This window comes from Maylandia zebra, linkage group LG8 (assembly GCF_041146795.1).
Source record: "Maylandia zebra isolate NMK-2024a linkage group LG8, Mzebra_GT3a, whole genome shotgun sequence".
Taxonomy (NCBI): Eukaryota; Metazoa; Chordata; class Actinopteri; order Cichliformes; family Cichlidae; genus Maylandia; species Maylandia zebra.
The window spans coordinates 7493878-7513653 of NC_135174.1; the positions used below are offsets into that span (position 1 = coordinate 7493878).

At 39.6% G+C, this 19776-nt stretch overlaps 1 protein-coding gene across 2 annotated transcripts in view; it reads left to right on the forward strand.

Moving 5' to 3' along the window:
• The window catches only part of rab26 (RAB26, member RAS oncogene family), a 114110-nt gene that overhangs the window by 57317 nt on the left and 37017 nt on the right, over positions 1-19776 (forward strand). For both annotated transcript variants that reach the window (XM_024803516.2, XM_076887246.1), the window contains exon 5: positions 15228-15280. In XM_024803516.2, coding sequence (XP_024659284.1) covers positions 15228-15280 — 53 coding nt within the window. The remainder of the gene's footprint in view (positions 1-15227; positions 15281-19776) is intronic.

Here is a 19776-nt window from a genome sequence, read left to right on the forward strand (position 1 = left end):
TTATTATTTTCTTTTATCTCTACATGGATGATTAGCTGAGTGCATATGCTCTCTGTCAAGCTCATTACTGGTTACTGATTCGATGTCTTTGGAGCTCTTCACTATAGCCCGTGCTCTCTGTCACTGATCTGCTCCACCGCCATCTGCTGTATTGTGCACATAAGGTAGTATGCTGAAAAGTGTCTACATGAAAATGTCACGGCTTGCCAGATCAGACAACAGACTTCACACTGCTGGTTGTGTCGCTACACAACACACAATGAGTCATAACTCATCTCCCCTCCTGCTTGTATTTGTTGGTGACTGACACATAACCAACCTTGTGATACTTTACAAGGCACACTTGGTATAATAAGATAACAACGAAAACTTGACTGCAAAGATGGAAACCAGTCATACAAAGCAGGCAGTTGCACTTTATATTTGTATTTAATAGTGCTGTCAATAAATGAAAAACAAAACAAAACTAATTAAATTCACAGTTGTCTGTAATTAATCGCGATTAATCGCAATTACTTGATCCTGATTACTTGATTTTAACTGCATGCGCTAACTGCGTTAACTGCATTAAAAGTTTTAATTTCAATGCGGATTAATTTGCGTTAACTCATTTTTGGTTTAATTTAAGCAATAACTCACAGTTGGGAGAAGTTGCCCCTTTGCTAATGACTTTACCTAAATGCTATTTGGACTCAGTGTTTGTGAGGACCTTTAGAAGAAGCAGCGAAAAGTTTTGTACATTTTTTTGGGAGACAGTTTAAAGTTTTTTAGTTTTTAAATGTGACCAATGACTTGCCCAAGACAGCTCAGTAGTTGTTGGAGGGGAATGAAGCATGTCTCAGAGTACTACTATGCCCTCTAGACAACTATCGATGTTTGTCTTATTTAATTCTGGCCCCACTCTCACTTTTTATTGTGTCCATGAACAGAGAGCAAAGAAATTCAGACAATCAGTACAAATGAGCTGGTGGTTGGAGTGAGCCCAGTGCAATCTGCCAGGCCCATCTGGTGTAGAGGGTGACGTGAAGGTCCAGCTGGGTCCAGAAACCAGCCGCAGACTCTTTTTTTTCACCCCCTTCTCCCCCAGTGGAACTGACAGTTTGTCATTTCCGCAGCATGGAGCGAAACCACAGGGTACTAAAAAAGAAAAAAAAAGAAGAAAAGCAGACTTGGTGGTTGAGACAAGAAACAAGAGGAGGAAGGCAAGGAAAGGGAGATATTGAGACATAAAATACTACCAGGGTGGTGTGGGGGGGCTGATGCAAGCATGACAGGGTGATATATTGAAAGATGCTTGGAAAGACAAATTAATTTCTCAAATCAAGAATGGAAACCAAGATGTCTAGAGGAGCAAAGCGGTCAGAACCATTTAACATTGCAAACAACCAGCTTTCATCACAAAAGGCAGCTGACAAAAATCAATTAACGTCAAAGCAGAAAGCAGTGTGAGTAAAAGACTATAATGAAACACTGTAGCACTTTCCTCAGAAGATTTCCTGCATGACAAAACGCCTCATTGCATCTGAACACAGGCGCAAAACAATTAAAACAGTAGAATAAAAGAAGAGTGGAGCTCACGATTTTGAAGTGACTGGTTTCATTTTAGCCACTTAGCATGCTGTTACTGAATGCAACTGGCATCTTTAGCGAACACAACTAAAACACAACACCATCACTACCTTTAACTGGGTGTACTCAGTCACTTTGTAACAAAATACCACGTCAGCAAATGGGAGACCTTTCAGCCCGAAATGAAACTCTTCCAAAGTCTTTCCCATTTTTATATCTCACATATAGAAGTAACACGATGAACTCAGTGAAACAGAATAATTGAGTTAATAGATTTAGAGGAACAGGTAATGGCTGCATTAGAGATGATGCCTCCAATGGGTGCTTTATGATTGAAAGGGTTGTTCAGGCAGTATTGTTCTGAATGAGGTGCTTTGGCTGCTTCATTTCCTTATAATGGCCTTCATTGCTTTTGTTACCCATGGTGTAAGGAAGCGGGGTTATGGCACATCTCAGTGAAATGCTCCACTCCATCATTATTGCTGCTATTCACATAGGTTTCTGTCTAAAATGCAATAATCTTTTCAGTCTTTCAGTGTCATCCAAGGTCTTAAATCCAATGTCACAAGTCTTGAAAATGATTAAATCATTACCATTAACATTACTATTGTCCTCTAAGTTGCATAAACTTCAGTCTTGTGTGTTTTTGGAGACAATGTGAATTGATTTTTGTGTTAACAGAGGTATAAAACAAAACCAACATGCATCGTAATATGACAGAAAAAAGACAACACTATGGAAGTAAATGTAGATGGTGTTAACGTTGGGGTCTGTTGATGTTACTACTTATAATACGAAGAAGTGGAGGTACAACCAGTTTTTTTTTTAAACTGAAAAAGCAAGGCATTCAAAGTCAGTTGCACTTTGTAGAAGTTTGAGTACGCTTAATAACTCAAGTATTTAAGTTGGACAGGAAGTCAACAAACATAAAACAACTGATACCAGTGACCAGCAAGGACCTGCTATCACTCAGTATTGCTGTGTGGAACATCACCCAGCACAATCCACTGAACAAAATCATTCAAAAAGCTCATAGGCATTTCACTTATATTGAAAAAGAGAAAATCAATGCTAGAACATTCTAAGTGGCACAAAACCTTATGGGCCACTGTCACCCCTCATCATTACAGTTACTCAAATTGTATTATTAAAGTCTCTGTTGACTGAGCTCAATCAATAAGTAAATTGCTTTTATTACATTTATCAACCCAATGTGCATATCACGTGTGCCAGTTTTGTTTTGTTTTTTCCCCCGATATGACTGTAAATACAAATGTTTGGGAACTCCCCCCTCTCCCTTTTCTATATATTTTCAGCTATTCAACAGATTATTCTCGAATTCTGATGCCCCAAAAGGCTGTTGGTATTTCTAGCAGAGGTCTTATTTGAGATGAACTAATTATTCTTTAAAGGGATGCTGTGATAATTAATTGAATGGAGTCATAAAAGTGACAGGCAAATCGCTGTTTAATGCATAAGTGTCTCAGTTAATTGGTCTACTTTAGAGGGTTTTGAGACTTAACTCCCAAGTGGGATGCAAAAAGGAGAGGCGTGATGTGCACATACTGCAGGAGGTGGAAAAACCAATGTCTGGCTTGCTTGTCAACATCATGACTGGTACTCATGGAGAAAATTAAGCTCCTAATATCCACTAGGTCATTGGCAAGACATTTTGTGTTCGGGGTTTAATATTCACCCCTTTTAAAGTATATTTTCTCTATTTATGACCCACGAAATGAAAATATTTGAACAGAAAAAATGTAACCTCAAAATGTATTTGCCTTTGAAGTGTAATATCTTTTGGTTTTTTTGAAAATCAGCCTTTTTTTTTTTTTTTAGCACGTGGCTATAACACAACCCAATCCTAAGCGTAGAAGGGTCACTAGATCACAGGAGCAAATCTACAGCAGAATGACTGAGAAGAAAAGAATGAAGGTGCTGCAATTAGAGACCTGAATCCCAGTAGTTCAATTCCTTGAACTGTTAGTCTGCTAGCTTAATGATTCTGCTTATCAGTACCACTTCCACTAGCAGTATAATCAGCTGATTTCTGTTCATGTGCCGGAGGAGGTAAATAGTGGTGCAGTCTGCAGCTTGGCTATGGACATTTCTATAGTGTGATGGTAGAGTACAAACTCCATCCAGGACAGAAACAACTGCATTATACTGCTAACACAACTTTGGCTCTTTGCAAGCACCTGCACAGATAGCATGCTAGCGCTAGCCAAGAAGCCAGAGTGATGTTAGCTAAGTGAATGCTGACTACAACCCAGTAGGCAGATCCTGAACTTCAACCAATAACAAATGACTGAGCAGTTAGGCCGCAATCTGCATTTCTGCCTGTCCATGTTTCTAAAGTAGAATCACTGTGGGGATAGCTTTAAAGTCTCTTTGTGCTGGTTTTTTATATCTGTGCTGTGTGCTGTGCTTTATGTTCATACCTAAATACTAAGAGAAAAATCATATGTGTGTCCTCATTAGCATAGCGCAGAGCATTTGGCTCTTCAGCTGCTAAATAGCTGCATGTGGCTCCTGAGTTACTGGTTAGAATTAGGGTTAACCGTAGCCCTATTTAATTCTGTGAATACAATAATTATTAGTCTGTTCTCTCACAATTACATCAGCCCGTCTGTCTTTAAATGACTCTTGATGTTAAAGGTTGCCGACGTCCGAGTTAGGGATTTGTGTTGGTGTGTGGGATTGTAGCCTCAGATTTATATTTTTAAATGGTAATTATGAGACAATGTGTTTCAGATTATTTTATGGAGATATGTGAAAGTAATGCAACAAGTAGAATTGATTACTTTCTCCTAGGAGTAATTAAGTGACATAATGCATTACTGTTAAGAAAAGTCTTCTGTGTAGTATGTGCAATACATTACTTTTTTTGCATGAATGCAATGCCATTGGTATGCTGTTTAGCGATGGTGGTGACTCCCCAAGCAGAGCCAATGAGAATCGATTAGGAATCTAATCGATGGTGGAATCGGAATTGCTAAATTTGTACCAGTTCCTATCTGGAGCTGCAATGGTCTAGTCAAAGTCCAGGCGTCGATGTGATATGAGTTTCTGACAATTGGGGTGGTATCCTAAGAGCTGTGCACAAACGAATGTGTACAAACTAATTATGTAAAGAAGAGTTGGCCAGTATTCTTTCCTGGTGATGAATAAAAAACATTAGTTACTGCTGCTAAATGTGGTTCTAACATTAGAATCATGGAGTACCTACAGGGAGTGCAGAATTATTAGGCAAGTTGTATTTTTGAGGAATAATTTTATTATTGAACAACAACCATGTTCTCAATGAACCCAAAAAACTCATTAATATCAAAGCTGAATGTTTTTGGAAGTAGTTTTTAGTTTGTTTTTAGTTTGAGCTATTTTAGGGGGATATCTGTGTGTGCAGGTGACTATTACTGTGCATAATTATTAGGCAACTTAACAAAAAACAAATATATACCCATTTCAATTATTGATTTTTACCAGTGAAACCAATATAACATCTCCACATTCACAAATATACATTTCTGACATTCAAAAACAAAACAAAAACAAATCAGCGACCAATATAGCCACCTTTCTTTGAAAGGACACTCAAAAGCCTGCCATCCATGGATTCTGTCAGTGTTTTGATCTGTTCACCATCAACATTGCGTGCAGCAGCAACCACAGCCTCCCAGACACTGTTCAGAGAGGTGTGCTGTTTTCCCTCCTTGTAAATCTCACATTTGATGATGGACCACAGGTTCTCAATGGGGTTCAGATCAGGTGAACAAGGAGGCCATGTCATTAGTTTTTCTTCTTTTATACCCTTTCTTGCCAGCCACGCTGTGGAGTACTTGGACGCGTGTGATGGAGCATTGTCCTGCATGAAAATCATGTTTTTCTTGAAGGATGCAGACTTCTTCCTGTACCACTGCTTGAAGAAGGTGTCTTCCAGAAACTGGCAGTAGGACTGGGAGTTGAGCTTGACTCCATCCTCAACCCGAAAAGGCCCCACAAGCTCATCTTTGATGATACCAGCCCAAACCAGTACTCCACCTCCACCTTGCTGGCGTCTGAGTCGGACTGGAGCTCTCTGCCCTTTACCAATCCAGCCACGGGCCCATCCATCTGGCCCATCAAGACTCACTCTCATTTCATCAGTCCATAAAACCTTAGAAAAACCAGTCTTGAGATATTTCTTGGCCCAGTCTTGACGTTTCAGCTTGTGTGTCTTGTTCAGTGGTGGTCGTCTTTCAGCCTTTCTTACCTTGGCCATGTCTCTGAGTATTGCACACCTTGTGCTTTTGGGCACTCCAGTGATGTTGCAGCTCTGAAATATGGCCAAACTGGTGGCAAGTGGCATCTTGGCAGCTGCACGCTTGACTTTTCTCAGTTCATGGGCAGTTATTTTGCTCCTTGGTTTTTCCACACGCTTCTTGCGACCCTGTTGACTATTTTGAATGAAACGCTTGATTGTTCGATGATCACGCTTCAGAAGCTTTGCAATTTTGAGAGTGCTGCATCCCTCTGCAAGATATCTCACTATTTTTGACTTTTCTGTGCCTGTCAAGTCCTTCTTTTGACCCATTTTGCCAAAGGAAAGGACGTTGCCTAATAATTATGCACACCTGATATAGGGTGTTGATGTCATTAGACCACACCCCTTCTCATTACAGAGATGCACATCACCTAATATGCTTAATTGGTAGTAGGCTTTCGAGCCTATACAGCTTGGAGTAAGACAACATGCATGAAGAGGATGATGTGGACAAAATACTCATTTGCCTAATAATTCTGCACTCCCTGTGGTTTTTTATGCAGACCTGTGAAAACTTTCTTCTTCACACTAACAGGTACCTGTTTCCAAAAAGCCGCACTCCATAGCCAAACTGATTAGCTAGTTTCTCAAAAGGTGCTATTTTACTGCTATGCGGAAAGCATTAATAAGAAGAATAACAATAGATAATGTTTGGCTGTTTGTTTCACCTGCCTCTTCATCAGAATGTCATCAACTTTGCTACAAGCATCTGCAAGATAATATTAGTGACAAAGAACAGTTGTAGAACCTATAGAGGCTACATCTATTTCAGATTAAATCAGTCTCATTACCCAATAATGTTGCTGCTCTGCTCGGCCTCATCCGGTCTTGCCCGCATCATTTTTTATTCCTTCTATTCCATCTTACTGGGCCACTATTCTTGTCACTAATGAGCAACCATAGACCTCAGTCTGCTGCAGCAGCTTGTGGGGGCGACACATAATCCAACTAAGATCGGAAGGAGGGACAGCAGCAGGGAGAACGCTGATCAAGACAACATCTGTGGCAATGAGGAGAAAGGTAGAAAAGAAAAGATGGAGTGAGAAAGATGGGCAGGAACAAAGAAAGGGGATGAAAAGGGTTTGCATGAAAAAGCAGGAAAGGGTGATTGGAAGCAAAACATTAATGACATTGCTCTGTTCTGGGAAAGCAGCAAGCTGTGCAATTCATCATCAAAATCTATATATTTCTTTCTCATAAGCACATATCTTATATCTACTTGTGTATTTTAAATATTATAATTTATATGCAAGGTCACCATAAAATTTATTTTTTTGGCTTTTTTGGGGGGGTTTGTAGAGAGTTATGATGAAGCTCAAAATCTGCTTGTACTCTCCACTGAATTCATTATTGAGCTAGTGTCATTACTTCTTACTCTACCTGCTTATATTTTTACAGTCTCCTGAAAAGACAGGTGTCAGCTATTTGTGGGTGCTTCCTAGAGAGGAATCATTAATCGCTCTTCATGGTGATAGAGCCACTTCTTTTTATAATGGATGCCATAGAATGAGGACTATTCTGTGCTTAGGCAGGCAAAGAGGTAGAGATGGTAAGTGGTGCTATAGCTGTCGGAGGAATAGTGAAAGTCATGGAAGGAGGGGACTGTGTAGCAATGTCACATTCTCCCTTTCATTTTGACATACAGTAACATCAATGGCAGGACAAAAACTTGCCTGAAGGGATGAAATGAAAATATTTCTCATCGGTGAGAAATGTCATATAGACAAAGGCTTTTTATTAGCAGGGGTCCTTTGCATGGTGTAGAGGTTCCGATGGATTGTGACTCTACTTTGTAAGCTCATGAAAATGTTATGGCACATAAATTAGTGCAATTTGTAAAGTCACCTTTGAAACTTTTCTTTTAAGGCCTGATTTGAGTTGTAATTCTCATGCCTGTATATACTGTATGTTTACCAGATCCACAGATTTGTACACTAAATATAAAAATAAACATGCTTCAGTATGTAGTCTTCTAAGATGGCGACCAGAACTACGTTCCACACTTTTTGATTTTTTTGAGTATTGTTCAGGTACTCATATACATTAAATGTAGGGATATTTATTAGTAGAAGTGGGCGATATAGCCTCAAAAAATCTTGCGATTTTGCGATAACGATATTTTGGACAAAACAACGTCATAGTTCAATAGTATTGATGCAGATGGCCACCCCTCTCTGAGCCTGGTTCTAGAAAGGTTTCTTCCTGTTAAAGGGGAGTTTATCATTCCCTCTGTTGCTAAGGGCTTGGTCACAGGGAATGTTTTTATTGTTGGGGTTTCGTCTCTATTATTATAGAGTCTTGACCATAAACTATACACCACCTTGAGAAAACTGTTGTTGTGATTTGGCACTATATAAACACAATTGAACTGACACAGCATACTATTCAGTGACACAGCACAACTTAAAAGCCAAGGCAGTTTTTTCCCTGCAAAAAGCTAAGCAATAGCTTAACAATATTTAACAACAGCAAAAGTAACTGTAAAACTGTCACTGCCCAGACAGTTTTTTACTGCAAACAGCAAGCCAAGACAGATCAATCCCAGATAGTAGACTGACACAGTGTCCGGGCAATCAGGTATCCCAGAATACATTTCTAACTGTGGTAATGACAGAGAAAAGTGCCCTGAGCTATGAGTAGAGTTTTGAAATAATACTGTTTCTGTGTCACCAAATGCACAATATTTTAGGGAAGAATGTAGGGGGTTACTCTTCACATGTCTGGTCGATGTGTCAAGATAGCGCTGATCTGCACAAGTGCTCTGATGTTTTCATTAACTGTCAGCTGACTGGTTGCCGCCATTCGTGATACCTGCTGAGAACATCCTCACCACAGAACACTGAGCGTGGGCCGCTTGAAGTAAATCATTCACAGGGTTTTTTTTTTCCTGATCAGACATGTTAAACTTAACTGTTTAAATAAATGAATTAAAACCAACAATAAACAATATAAGTATTTTAATACAGCATGGAAAGTGAGCGCTTTTTCACTGGGTACATAAACATATGGATCAGCATTTTAATGCTGTTTGTAGATATTATTGATTCAACTGTACTCTAAACACCAGCTGTCTGTTATGCGTTTTAGAAGTCTACTATAAAAAAAAGAAGCTGTGTATGAATTCCTAGTGTTTTTGAAAACAGACAGTCTGATGATTAATCAGTTACCTTTAATTTAATATACAGGTGTAGAGCTCTTTACCACCTCCTTCCACATCAGTCTAGTGTTTTTGACCTTTCAGAATAATTTCACATTAATGGGCCTTTTACTGGATAACCGAGCGTATAGGCACAGCAGATAATTTGGTGTACTATGTGTTTTTTTCATTGCAAATATAAACCATAACAGTAAAAAGGCAGTAAAGCACATAGTGAAGCCAATTTAATGTCATTTGTTGTGGTGCTGTGTTATCCTGTTCTCAGAAGTATGGACAGGAACTGAAATAATCAGTTAAATATGTCCATTTCAGTCTTTGGGGTTTCTTCAGGAAGGGCATCTGGTGCACAAATCTAACGAATCAAAACATGGAATAACCTGCTCGTGTGAACCCTCGTGAATAAGGGAATAGCTCGTTAGTTATTCATAATTTAACTTTCATTATGGTTGAATATTTACTTGCGTTATGTTTTGCTCAATACCTCACAAACATGCTGCAAACATCACAGTATGAAGTGCTCAAAAATGACTACCGTATATTTTAGACCATAAGGCGCACCGGATTATAAGGTGCATTAAGCGAAACAGAACAGTCAGATAAGTCAAACTTTAATCAACTCATTCTTCTTGCTTCCTCCACTTCTGTACCATTGATTCATTAATGCTGTATTCTCTCCCAGCTGCTCTATTCCCATGTTGTTGCAGTATATTAATGACTAACCTCGTATTGTGGATGGATTATCTCAGTTGTTCTCCTGACTGAAGTTTGGTCCGTTTGCCGCATCCTGCCATGCGATTGCATTTGTCCCTAACCATCAGGAACCCTCACGTTAACTTTTATTGAGTGGAAAAAGTTATCGTTCATCCTCCAGTTTCACTATGTTTATGTTAGCGATCACGTAGCACATCATTATATACCAGCTAGCCCAACGTCAGTAACCCTACAAACGTCACTGCTGTTTAGTTTTCTGTCTTCATTTATGTCGGAAGTGATAGCAGAGCTGTACATTTGAATTTTTCCACAAATCTCTCAGTCAGAACATGCTATGTCATGTTTAAGTGGAAACTAGCGAGCTAACTTCCTGCTAACTTCCGTTAAATTTAATAAATTCTGTTTTCATGGATGCCTGGATGTTAAACCTAATTGTTATAACTGGTAAAGCATCAGCGCTGATCATTTTATTAAAGATGAAAGAGTTTAGACAGTTTTTAACTGTCAGTGATCCCGCACTGTTCGTTTGACTTTGGGACCTGAAACGGAGTTTTGGACCCAGATTACTCCGCGAGGCTCCTGACTATGGTAGCCGTAATGCTCCGACAATCCATCAAACGGTGCGGCTTTGTAGCTTACCAAAGTCGTACTAAAGCATTTTTTGACAGATTTTTGAGCGCCGTGTACTACATAAAATCGGTTCGAAGTCAGTAAGCACAACCAGAATTCATACATAAGGTGCACCGGATTATAAAGCGCACTGTCAATATTTGAGAAAATTAAAGGATTTTAAGTGCGCCTTATAATGCGGAAAATACGGTATGTTTAAAATTGGCTAAATTACTGTGGTGGTTACTATAGGTGCATAAAAGGGTCATTTTAGCACATTCGTATGTAGTTGCTTGACAGCATGATGATATCATACGCTTTCAAGGGCCAAGAATGGGCAAGTTTGGTTACGTCTGATCATACCGAAGATGTTAGTGGGAAAAACACACGAAAAAAGACAATATCATAATAATATGATATGTATTATAGCTTAGCTAAAAAAAAATGTCACATGCACATGTTAATTATCCTTTATTATAATCTCATTGTTTAACTGTAAAAAAAGACCAAAGTTTAATTAAATAATCATGATTATAAAATGTTACAGTTTCAGGTAAAGTAAGATATTAAGGTGTATTTTGCAAATTTAACATTCAGCAGTCACGATGCTCAACAGCACATTTCTGACCTGCTCCTATTTGCATTTATATGCATACGATCTGTATATTCAAAGGAAGGAGAGCAGGCACAGATGATCATCTGAGAGATGATGGATGGCAGTACTCTTTATGGATCACTTCACTATCCATCTCTTCATGCTCAAACTTTCATGCACGCACTTGGATTGTCAAGGTGGTAGTGGCTCACAAAGTCATTCATGTTGTGTGTAATACTGATAGTAGTTTGTGCTGGGGTCATATCCAAAGATGAAAGGTGTCTTGGTGGATTGGCTGTCTGAAACTGATATGATATGAGTGAGGATCCTTGTTTTCACTGAGCTGTGGAATGAGTGATGCCACGGTGTGTTGCCTGCATATAAAACACACTTTTACCTTCAGCTTTCTGCCCAAACAAATGTCACAGCAATTAAGGGGAAGTCTCAAACTCCCTCATTTGTGACAAAATGCCTTTTTCTGCTTTCAGTACAAAGTCTGAACATGAGGGCTTTTTTTCTCACATTTTAGTGCCACACATCAGAGAGCTCAAAAGACGTTTCATGTACTTTAACTACTGGACACACACATAGACCGGTGAGAGGTTATAAATGACAGTCGCTAATGTACTTTTCTAAACCATGAAAAACATGCACATTTACACCATTACAAGAAAAAGTAGTTGAAATGGAGATAGAAAATAAATGTATGCTACACATTTAAACAGGGGGAGAGCAATTTTACGTCTTCTTTCAGAGCAAAGAGATGTGGACACTTCTCACACAGCATTGACAACTGAGGTAAACAGTCAACAGTGGACTTCGACACATAGGGAAAAACTGCTGTCCAGACAGTAGCAGAAACACAACAGCAATTATGGGTACATTTGATGGTTTTGATCTTCCTTGACTGACTTAAATATTTTGTCTTACAGCAGCCAACATATGCTCTTGAACTGGGAGGGGTAAGAAAGCAGAACTCAGTTCACTGTAATCTATTGTCATGTAGTGGCCAATATTTTACACACTAACTTTAAAACTGATTATTTTCTCAAAGAGAAACAGGCAACGCTTTACCCTAATCTATACCACCCCACAACATCTTCTTACTTGTACCAGTAGTTGTACGTTAGCAATCCTGACTTGCAGCTATAGTGAATAGTGTAATCCAGCGGTCCCCAACTCCCGGGCCTCGGACCGGTACCGGTCCGTGAGTCGTTTGGTACCGGGCCGCGAGAGATGAGGCTCAGGTGTGAAATGTGTGGTTTTCAGGGTTTTTATCGGTTTTCAGCGTTATTTTGTTATCGTTTTTATCATTTACTCGGTTTTCCTGGGTCTTTCCACCTGTGTTATGAATAACTCTTCTATTTTTCAGTAGCGGTACTAGTTTTATTTTGTTGTATTTATCCGCGACACCTTAAAGGCCGGTCCGTGAAAAAAAAAAAAGGTTGGGGACCGCTGGTGTAATCCACTGCTTATGCATTGTCAGACCCAAAGACAGCCGACGGAAGGGCTGCCTGAGGGCACTGAGGCTATTCACAATCATTTTTCTGACTGATTATATTTGCATATTCTGTCACACATGTGCAAATTGTACTTGCGTTTTTGACCCTGTGCAAACCTCAGTACACTTGAGCATTTGAATCTGTGATTCACTCTGTGATTGCAGATAAATCTGAGTACCCACATAGAGACTGAGGCACACTTTCAAACGTTTTGCACACATTAATATGCCATAATCATACACCAACACCTAAAACCAGCAGTATTTCTCTTTTTTTTTTTTGCAGAGTTCATTCTTCTGCCTATTATTTTGCAACCTGTGATAACTAAACTCTGCTTCTCAGCTTCTGTGAGAAAGTTCTCCAACTTCATCTGTCTTGCTTTTGGCAAGATGTAATTGGATTAGGGAGGGTGAAGGAAAGCAACTCCTTGTGGTTTACTCTCGTCTTCTTCTAGTATCTTATAAACAACAGGAGCAACGGGAGAGGAAATTAACTTGTGGTGGCAGATCATCTCTCGCTCTCTCGCTCTGTCCTTCCTATCTTTTTTCTTCATGCTTCCCTCTCCCCCTCACTGTGCTTTTTCAGTTTGGCTGGAGCTGACGGTGATTACAACTCATTAAACACCCTTCACGCACTTGTCTGGCTGAAATGAACAAACAAAGGATTTAATCCAAAATAGGCAAAAATGCAGCCTTGACTCTGGAGTGCCGGGATCGGGGGATGAGTAAGGAGAGTAAACAGGAGACATACTTTAAGGTGTGCATGGAATAAAGTGGCAGAATGAGGATGGAGTGAGATGTAAGTAGTGGAGAAGATGGCTGGAGGGATTACATGCAGTAGGAGGAGAGGAGGTGCTGGGGAGGTAAATAGCTTACACTAATTCTTAAAAGAGAAGGTTGTTCAAGCTGTGAAAATGAGTTAGAATTGCCCTCGCAGGTGTAATGAGTTTTTCTTTCTGTCTCGAGCTTTATAATGCACACCCTCCAGTAACACCTGAGGTGATATTATGCTCCACAGCCGAACAATGCAGTTGGAGGTAATTAGAATTCACGCGCGCAATTATGTTGTCAGATATAATGCTAATACCGTGGTAAATGAAAGAGATCAGCACTTTGCTCACGTAACAGTGGGGGGCATTTTATTTTACGTTTTTCATCCAGCGAAATCCAGAGAGTTTTATGGAGCATTAAAATACCAGAAAAATCACTTTTTAGTTAGATGGAAAAATACTTCACTGAACACCACAAGTTCACGTGTCTTGTAATACAGTTAGGTTCAATTTGTTGGGGGATATGAGATGTATAATATTTATGGTGTATTCTCCTATGTAATTATGGTGCAAAATTTCCCACATGCATCTACGTTGACCTTTTGTGAGTAAAATCTAATTAGACTTTGCAAAGTTCTGGAAAGCATGCATGGCTAAAGCAATGCTCATTTTCTGTACAGCCATCTGTAATCTGTAGTCTGCCTTGACATTTAGAAGAGGATATATTAAAAAAAAAAAAAACAGCTGCGTGTCGGTAAAACCTCGTCATCATTGCCATCAAATAGATGCATGACTATATAAGTTTTCAAGATTTAATGTCTCATAGAAGCCGATTCTGCTCCAATCACATAGGCAACGATGATAAAATACACAATTTTTTGACATCAGCATAAATGATCTATAAAAAAGTATAAGTCAGCATGTTTTATAAAAACTTCATAAAAACCTCTGAATTGTAGTGTAACCCTTGCCCTTCAGAGGGAGTTCTGAGTGTCATGTTTAGGCTGTGTGCAGGCAGAAATGGTAAAATGGAAGATCCAAAGTACAGATAAAACGTAAACTCCAAAAACAGATCAAAATAACAACCTTCCGAAATACAAAGAATAAACTTGGGCAGTCAGGCAGACAGAACACACAGCATGAATGAGGGTAGATCGCGACAGTGACACAGAGAAACTTAAATACACAGAGGGAGCAATCGGGGAATGGGAAACAGGAGGGAAACACAGCTGGGACAAATCAGTGCTAAAGAGACAAAGGAAGCAAAACCTGATACAATAACATGAGACACAGACTTTCAAAGTAAAACAGGAAACATAACACAGAGACGCAGACTTGACACAGGGATACAGCAGACAGGGGAGACAGCAACTATGGATCACAGACAGAAAACCAGAACACTAAAACTCAAACAAAACCCACACAGAGAACCTAAACTAAGAATAATCCTATAACCCATAAGACAAAGCTAGAATATAATGAAATAAACAAAATCAAAGAACCAAAAACACAACACGGGGCTGACGACCCAGGCACCCTAACACTGAGTGCTCTTGTTGATCATGAAATACCTCATCACTGTGAGCCACAGTTAATATGAAAATGCTCAGTGATCACTCCAAGCAGCACTAATGGTGATTACAGTGTCTGTATTGATTATTGTGGTGAATCAATAACTTTGTGAAAGCAGACAAAAATTGGCACCACTGCCAGTAAACTGTCCCGATCACCTCTTTTTCACCCGCACTGTGGCAGCACTTAATCTAGAAACTGCATTTATGTCCATGAAAAACAAGGCCTGCATCATGCTGAGTTCTCAAAGTGTGAGTTAGATCATGAAAGTGTCAATGAATTGGCGCCACAGTGGTGGGAAAGAGGTGTAAGAAAATACTTTCTGGATGTCGTGAACTGTTTGTTGCCACCAAACACGCTAAATAATCTGATCACTTGTAATTTTGTGACATGAAGTTCGATCCAATTTCAAATGTGACGTTTTTATTTTCTCTCCTCAGCTCTGCTGCTTCTGTACGACGTCACCAACAAAGCATCCTTCGATAACATCAGGGTAAGATCAAACTCGCCTGCTTGTCAGTTGCACCTCATTTCTATTCAGGTTCTGAAAGAATGTTGTTTCATTTATGCTACGCAAAGTGGTCTGTGTATCATCTCATTCACAAGCAAGGATGATATGGGCAATGTCTCTCGCCCTATTGTACCTGGGATAGCCCCCCCCCCCCCCCCCCCCCCCATGAGGCAATGACAAGGATAAGTGGAAGAGAATGGAGGGATGGATATATGGATGATACAGTGGCTAGGCTTGCTGTCAAATTACCCTAACCCTCAGGTGGAGGGAAGCTCTTCACCAGGAGTCAGAGCAGTCAGAGGGACTTTTACTCCAAGAGTGACGGCCAAACATCTGCAAGGAGCTTGGAGAAATGGAGATGTTAGAGCTAAGTTATTAACAATGTGGGTCACATATAGCCCACTTTGAGCTCAAGTTGGCCAGACCAGTGAAACTCCCCTTTTGTTAGTGTAACAAATTTTAACTACACATTTAATGAGAGCTGTCTGGATAAAAGAAAAAGACGTATAGTTTCAGCAGTAGGTCTCAGTTTTTTCTACATGATAAAGTAATGCTGCTGGAAGAAGTCTGTCAGCATAATTAATATCTGGCTTAAATTGTAAGAAATAAATGTGTAAAATTAAAGAAATCATTCTGTTAGCTCGTTGCCCAGACTCCCAAAAATAGAAAGTTTTTGGTAATTCATGAAAAATGTCCTCGTTTTTTTGGAGGAAAGGTTGTTTCTTTTTTCTTTTTTCATTTCTTTTTTTATTTCTATGTATATTTCTAGATATTTCTACAGTAAGTGCAACAATGCAAAGATTTCTGCTTATTTATCAATTACCGGTAGTAAAATTGGTGTGATTGACTGTGGGCAATGTCTAAAACATTAAGAAAGGTTGTAAAACACAGTTAAAGGTCCAAAAATTGATGCCTTCTTTCACATTTTTCAAAGCATCAAGTGGGCCGGACTGGACTCTTTGGTTGTCCTAATTCTGCCCCCCCAGGCCTTATATTTGGCACCCTGTGTTACATTTGGGTTGGTCTAGCACTCAGATGTATGTGTAAGCATGTGCTCTCACACATAAAAACAGAATTCCACAGGATGCTTAGCTGGATTATCTCTGCCTTGCAAACGTAAGCTCCTCCTGAGGTAGGGACATCTGCTCATTTTTAATGACATGCTGCCTTCGTGACCAGCCGGCGGGTACGAGACATGATAAATAGCTTTATTATATGTTACTGAGACTTAGGAGGTCGTTTCATTATTCATTGACTTTCCTCCCACGTACTGGCAGTCGGCTGTATCTCTGAACATCAGCTCCTGTCTACTTCTAAATTGTTTCTTTTCATGTAAACAAAGCAGAAAAGCACAAAGATATCATTTGTGTCTGGTAAAAAAATTGCATTTGATTACATTAGTTTTCAAAGCCGTCTTCAAAGTTACGCCATAAAATCTCCGATACTTGCTCATGCTCAGACCGGGGATCAGATGAAGGCGACGGTGATGATGATAGGAGAGCTGAGGATGACCAATGTAACACCAAATGAAGGGAGGGGACAAAGTTGAAGAGCATAGGGGTGCAGATTACAAAACCTTTATCTCTCCCTTTGAAGTGGCAGCCTGTCTCAGTTCCCACTGTGATTTTCCAGCCATTTCTTGCCCCATTTGGTGCCACTCCCCACCGTGCCTTGTAGGTGCATGATTTTCCTTTGATTAACACGGGGTAGAGTTAAAAGCAGGAGATGGCCATTTAAAAAAGCGAGTGTCTTTCACATCAGGCAGAGGAATGGTTCCACAGCCATCTGGCAGGTCTGATCCACTTACACCTGATGTGTGTGTGTGTGTGTGTGTGTGTGTGTGGATGGATGTGCGGGGCTACCGGTGTGACCTCAGCATGCACTCGCACTCATACAGGTGTGTGTCTGTGTTGGTGTGCAAATGGCTTCATTAGCAGCGGAAGGAAGAGGAGTCCCTAGAGAGAAAGAGACACAGAGCTTAGCTTCTGTCCAAACAGCCGCTCACCGTCATTATGCCTGCATTTAAATAGCTCTCGGTTGGGGATATGAAACCTTGGATACTAACAACAAATGCCCAAACCAACCATGGATAACCCTAACTTTCAGGGGTCCCCTGTCTCGTCTGTCACATTCACTTTTAGCCAGCTGGTTGTTACTGGTCTCAGCCATCAGCTTCTATTTGCTGCATCAGGTTTTCGAGCTAAATTTTGGGGCTACATCACCCTGATGTCACCCTGACACGTACTGTTAGGAAAGCGGTCAGCCTGTTCTTTTGAGGTTTATCAGCCTCTAGAATCAATTGATGATTAGATTACAGTAACAAGTGGGAGCTCTAAATGCAGCAGAAAGTTTGGTTTGGAAGTAATGTTCCTGTGTTATCAGTAATAGACGAATTAACTCCAAATGATACCAGTAAATTCTAAAGGAAAATGTCAGCACATCTCTGGTACAGGAGATGTCCTGACATCTAGGCCCCATCGTACCATTTATCTGTGAAATGAATCTCAAGGGGAAGTGGGTGTTGTATCTATGCAAAGTTCACAAGACGCTCTGTTGAAGAAGAACAAAGGTTTGGACTGTCAAATGTCAAAATGTCAAAGATTCTTCCAACAGAAATCTTGTCGATTGTCCATGAACGATACAGAATTTAATGTTCTGAGCACTAGATTAGGATAAGATTCACAGGCTATACAGGCCTGAGTTAGCATAAAAATGTTCAATGTTACAGTTCATGACAGTAAAAAGACAAAAAGACGAGTATGGCTTTTTAAAAAAGGTTCCCAGGGGAAAGGCTCTTCTCTCTGAAAAGAAAATGACATCATGGGTTAGACTTGCAAAGATGCATCTGAACAAACCACAAGACTTCTCGAACAATGTCGTTTAAGAATATGAGACCAAAGTGATGTTTGATCATAATGCGTACACGTTTGCTGTAAACCAATCACAGCATATCGATACAAACACCTCATATCAACTATCAAGCATGGCGGTGGAGGGATGATGATTTGGGCTTTTTTTTTTGCAACCACAGCACCTGCCTGGGTACATTGCTGTCATTAAGTTTACCATGTATGTTTTATTTATTGTACGCAACAACACAATCTACAGCAAATCTACAACAAAAGGGCTTAAAAAGAAAAGATTAAAGGTGTTTCAATTGCCTGGCCAAAGATCTTACATTGATTGAAATACTGTGGTTGAAACCTTCAGAGAGCTGCTCATAAACAAATAACCCCAAACATCAGTGAACCAAAGTTATGCTGTAAAGAAGAATGCACCAAAATCTCTCCCAAACGATGTGCAAAGCTGATGAAGTTATAAAGAAAGTATCACTCCAAGTTGTTGCTGCTAAAGGTTTTTCTCGTTTGTTTAGTGTTTCACAGGTCTGCACATCCAGTGAGGAATTTAAGGGGCTCACAGAATTTGGTGAAGGGAGCTAGTGGATGTTTTTTCTCTTTAGTGGTCTCTGTGTTAATTTTTGCTGTGGATATATTTTCATCATGCCGTATATGTCTTCTTTTAAAATGCAAGTTTATATGAGTGATACCTTGGTCAGGTCTCTCTTGAAAAAAAAAAATATATATATATATTTTTATCTCAGTGAGACTTTATGGTAAATAAAGGGGGAGAAGGCTCAATAGGAAAATCATAATGAATACCCAAGGCACTAACCCTTTCTTTTCTTTCTACTTGAGTGCCACGAGTTTACTGTCAGTCAGAGAGCTGAGTGCAGCATACACACAAAACATTGCTCCAACAGCCTGCAGGCTTGTTCATGTGAAGGGCAGCTCCTTGCACCACCCCACACATACACAGCATGATTGTTAAATTCACTAAATATTCACATTAGCCATTAGGAGAGAGGAGCTTAGCTGCTTTGCTGTAGTCCATGTTTTTTTGTGATCCCTCAGACTATTCGTCACTCTGTTAGGAGTCTGGAGATGGTTTCCTTCATGTGTTCACAGTGTGTTGATCGGTACAGCTCAAACCTGATGAACATCCACAATTGTATCTCTTTCTTTTTTTTTTTCTCTTTTTGGAGTCCTCAGAAATTTAATTTGTTCCTGTCATGATTAATTTGCCCCAGCATGTGTTTGTGAACATTATCCTCACTTAGATCCTTGTTCTTCAAATTAAAGCCAGATTGTCATCGAGGTAAACATCTAGCTGTAATTTTACACTTAAACCAATGGAGTTAAATTCATTTAATCTGTAATATTGCATTGTTTTCCTCATATCTTTTTGTCAATATTATTCATTTTATTTAATAGATTTCTCTCTTTTAACGTTTAGAACTTGAAAATCTGTTGAGTTGTTTGGTTTTATAGTATTCTGCAAAATTCTTGATTCTAATGCACTTGAAAGAAAATATTTGGAATGATCGCCTTTATTCTTCTGGACTCTCTTAGGCAAACTTTCTTGTAATTTCTCGAAGCAGTCTTCAGGAATAGTTCTCCAGTCTGCTTGATTGAGATTCA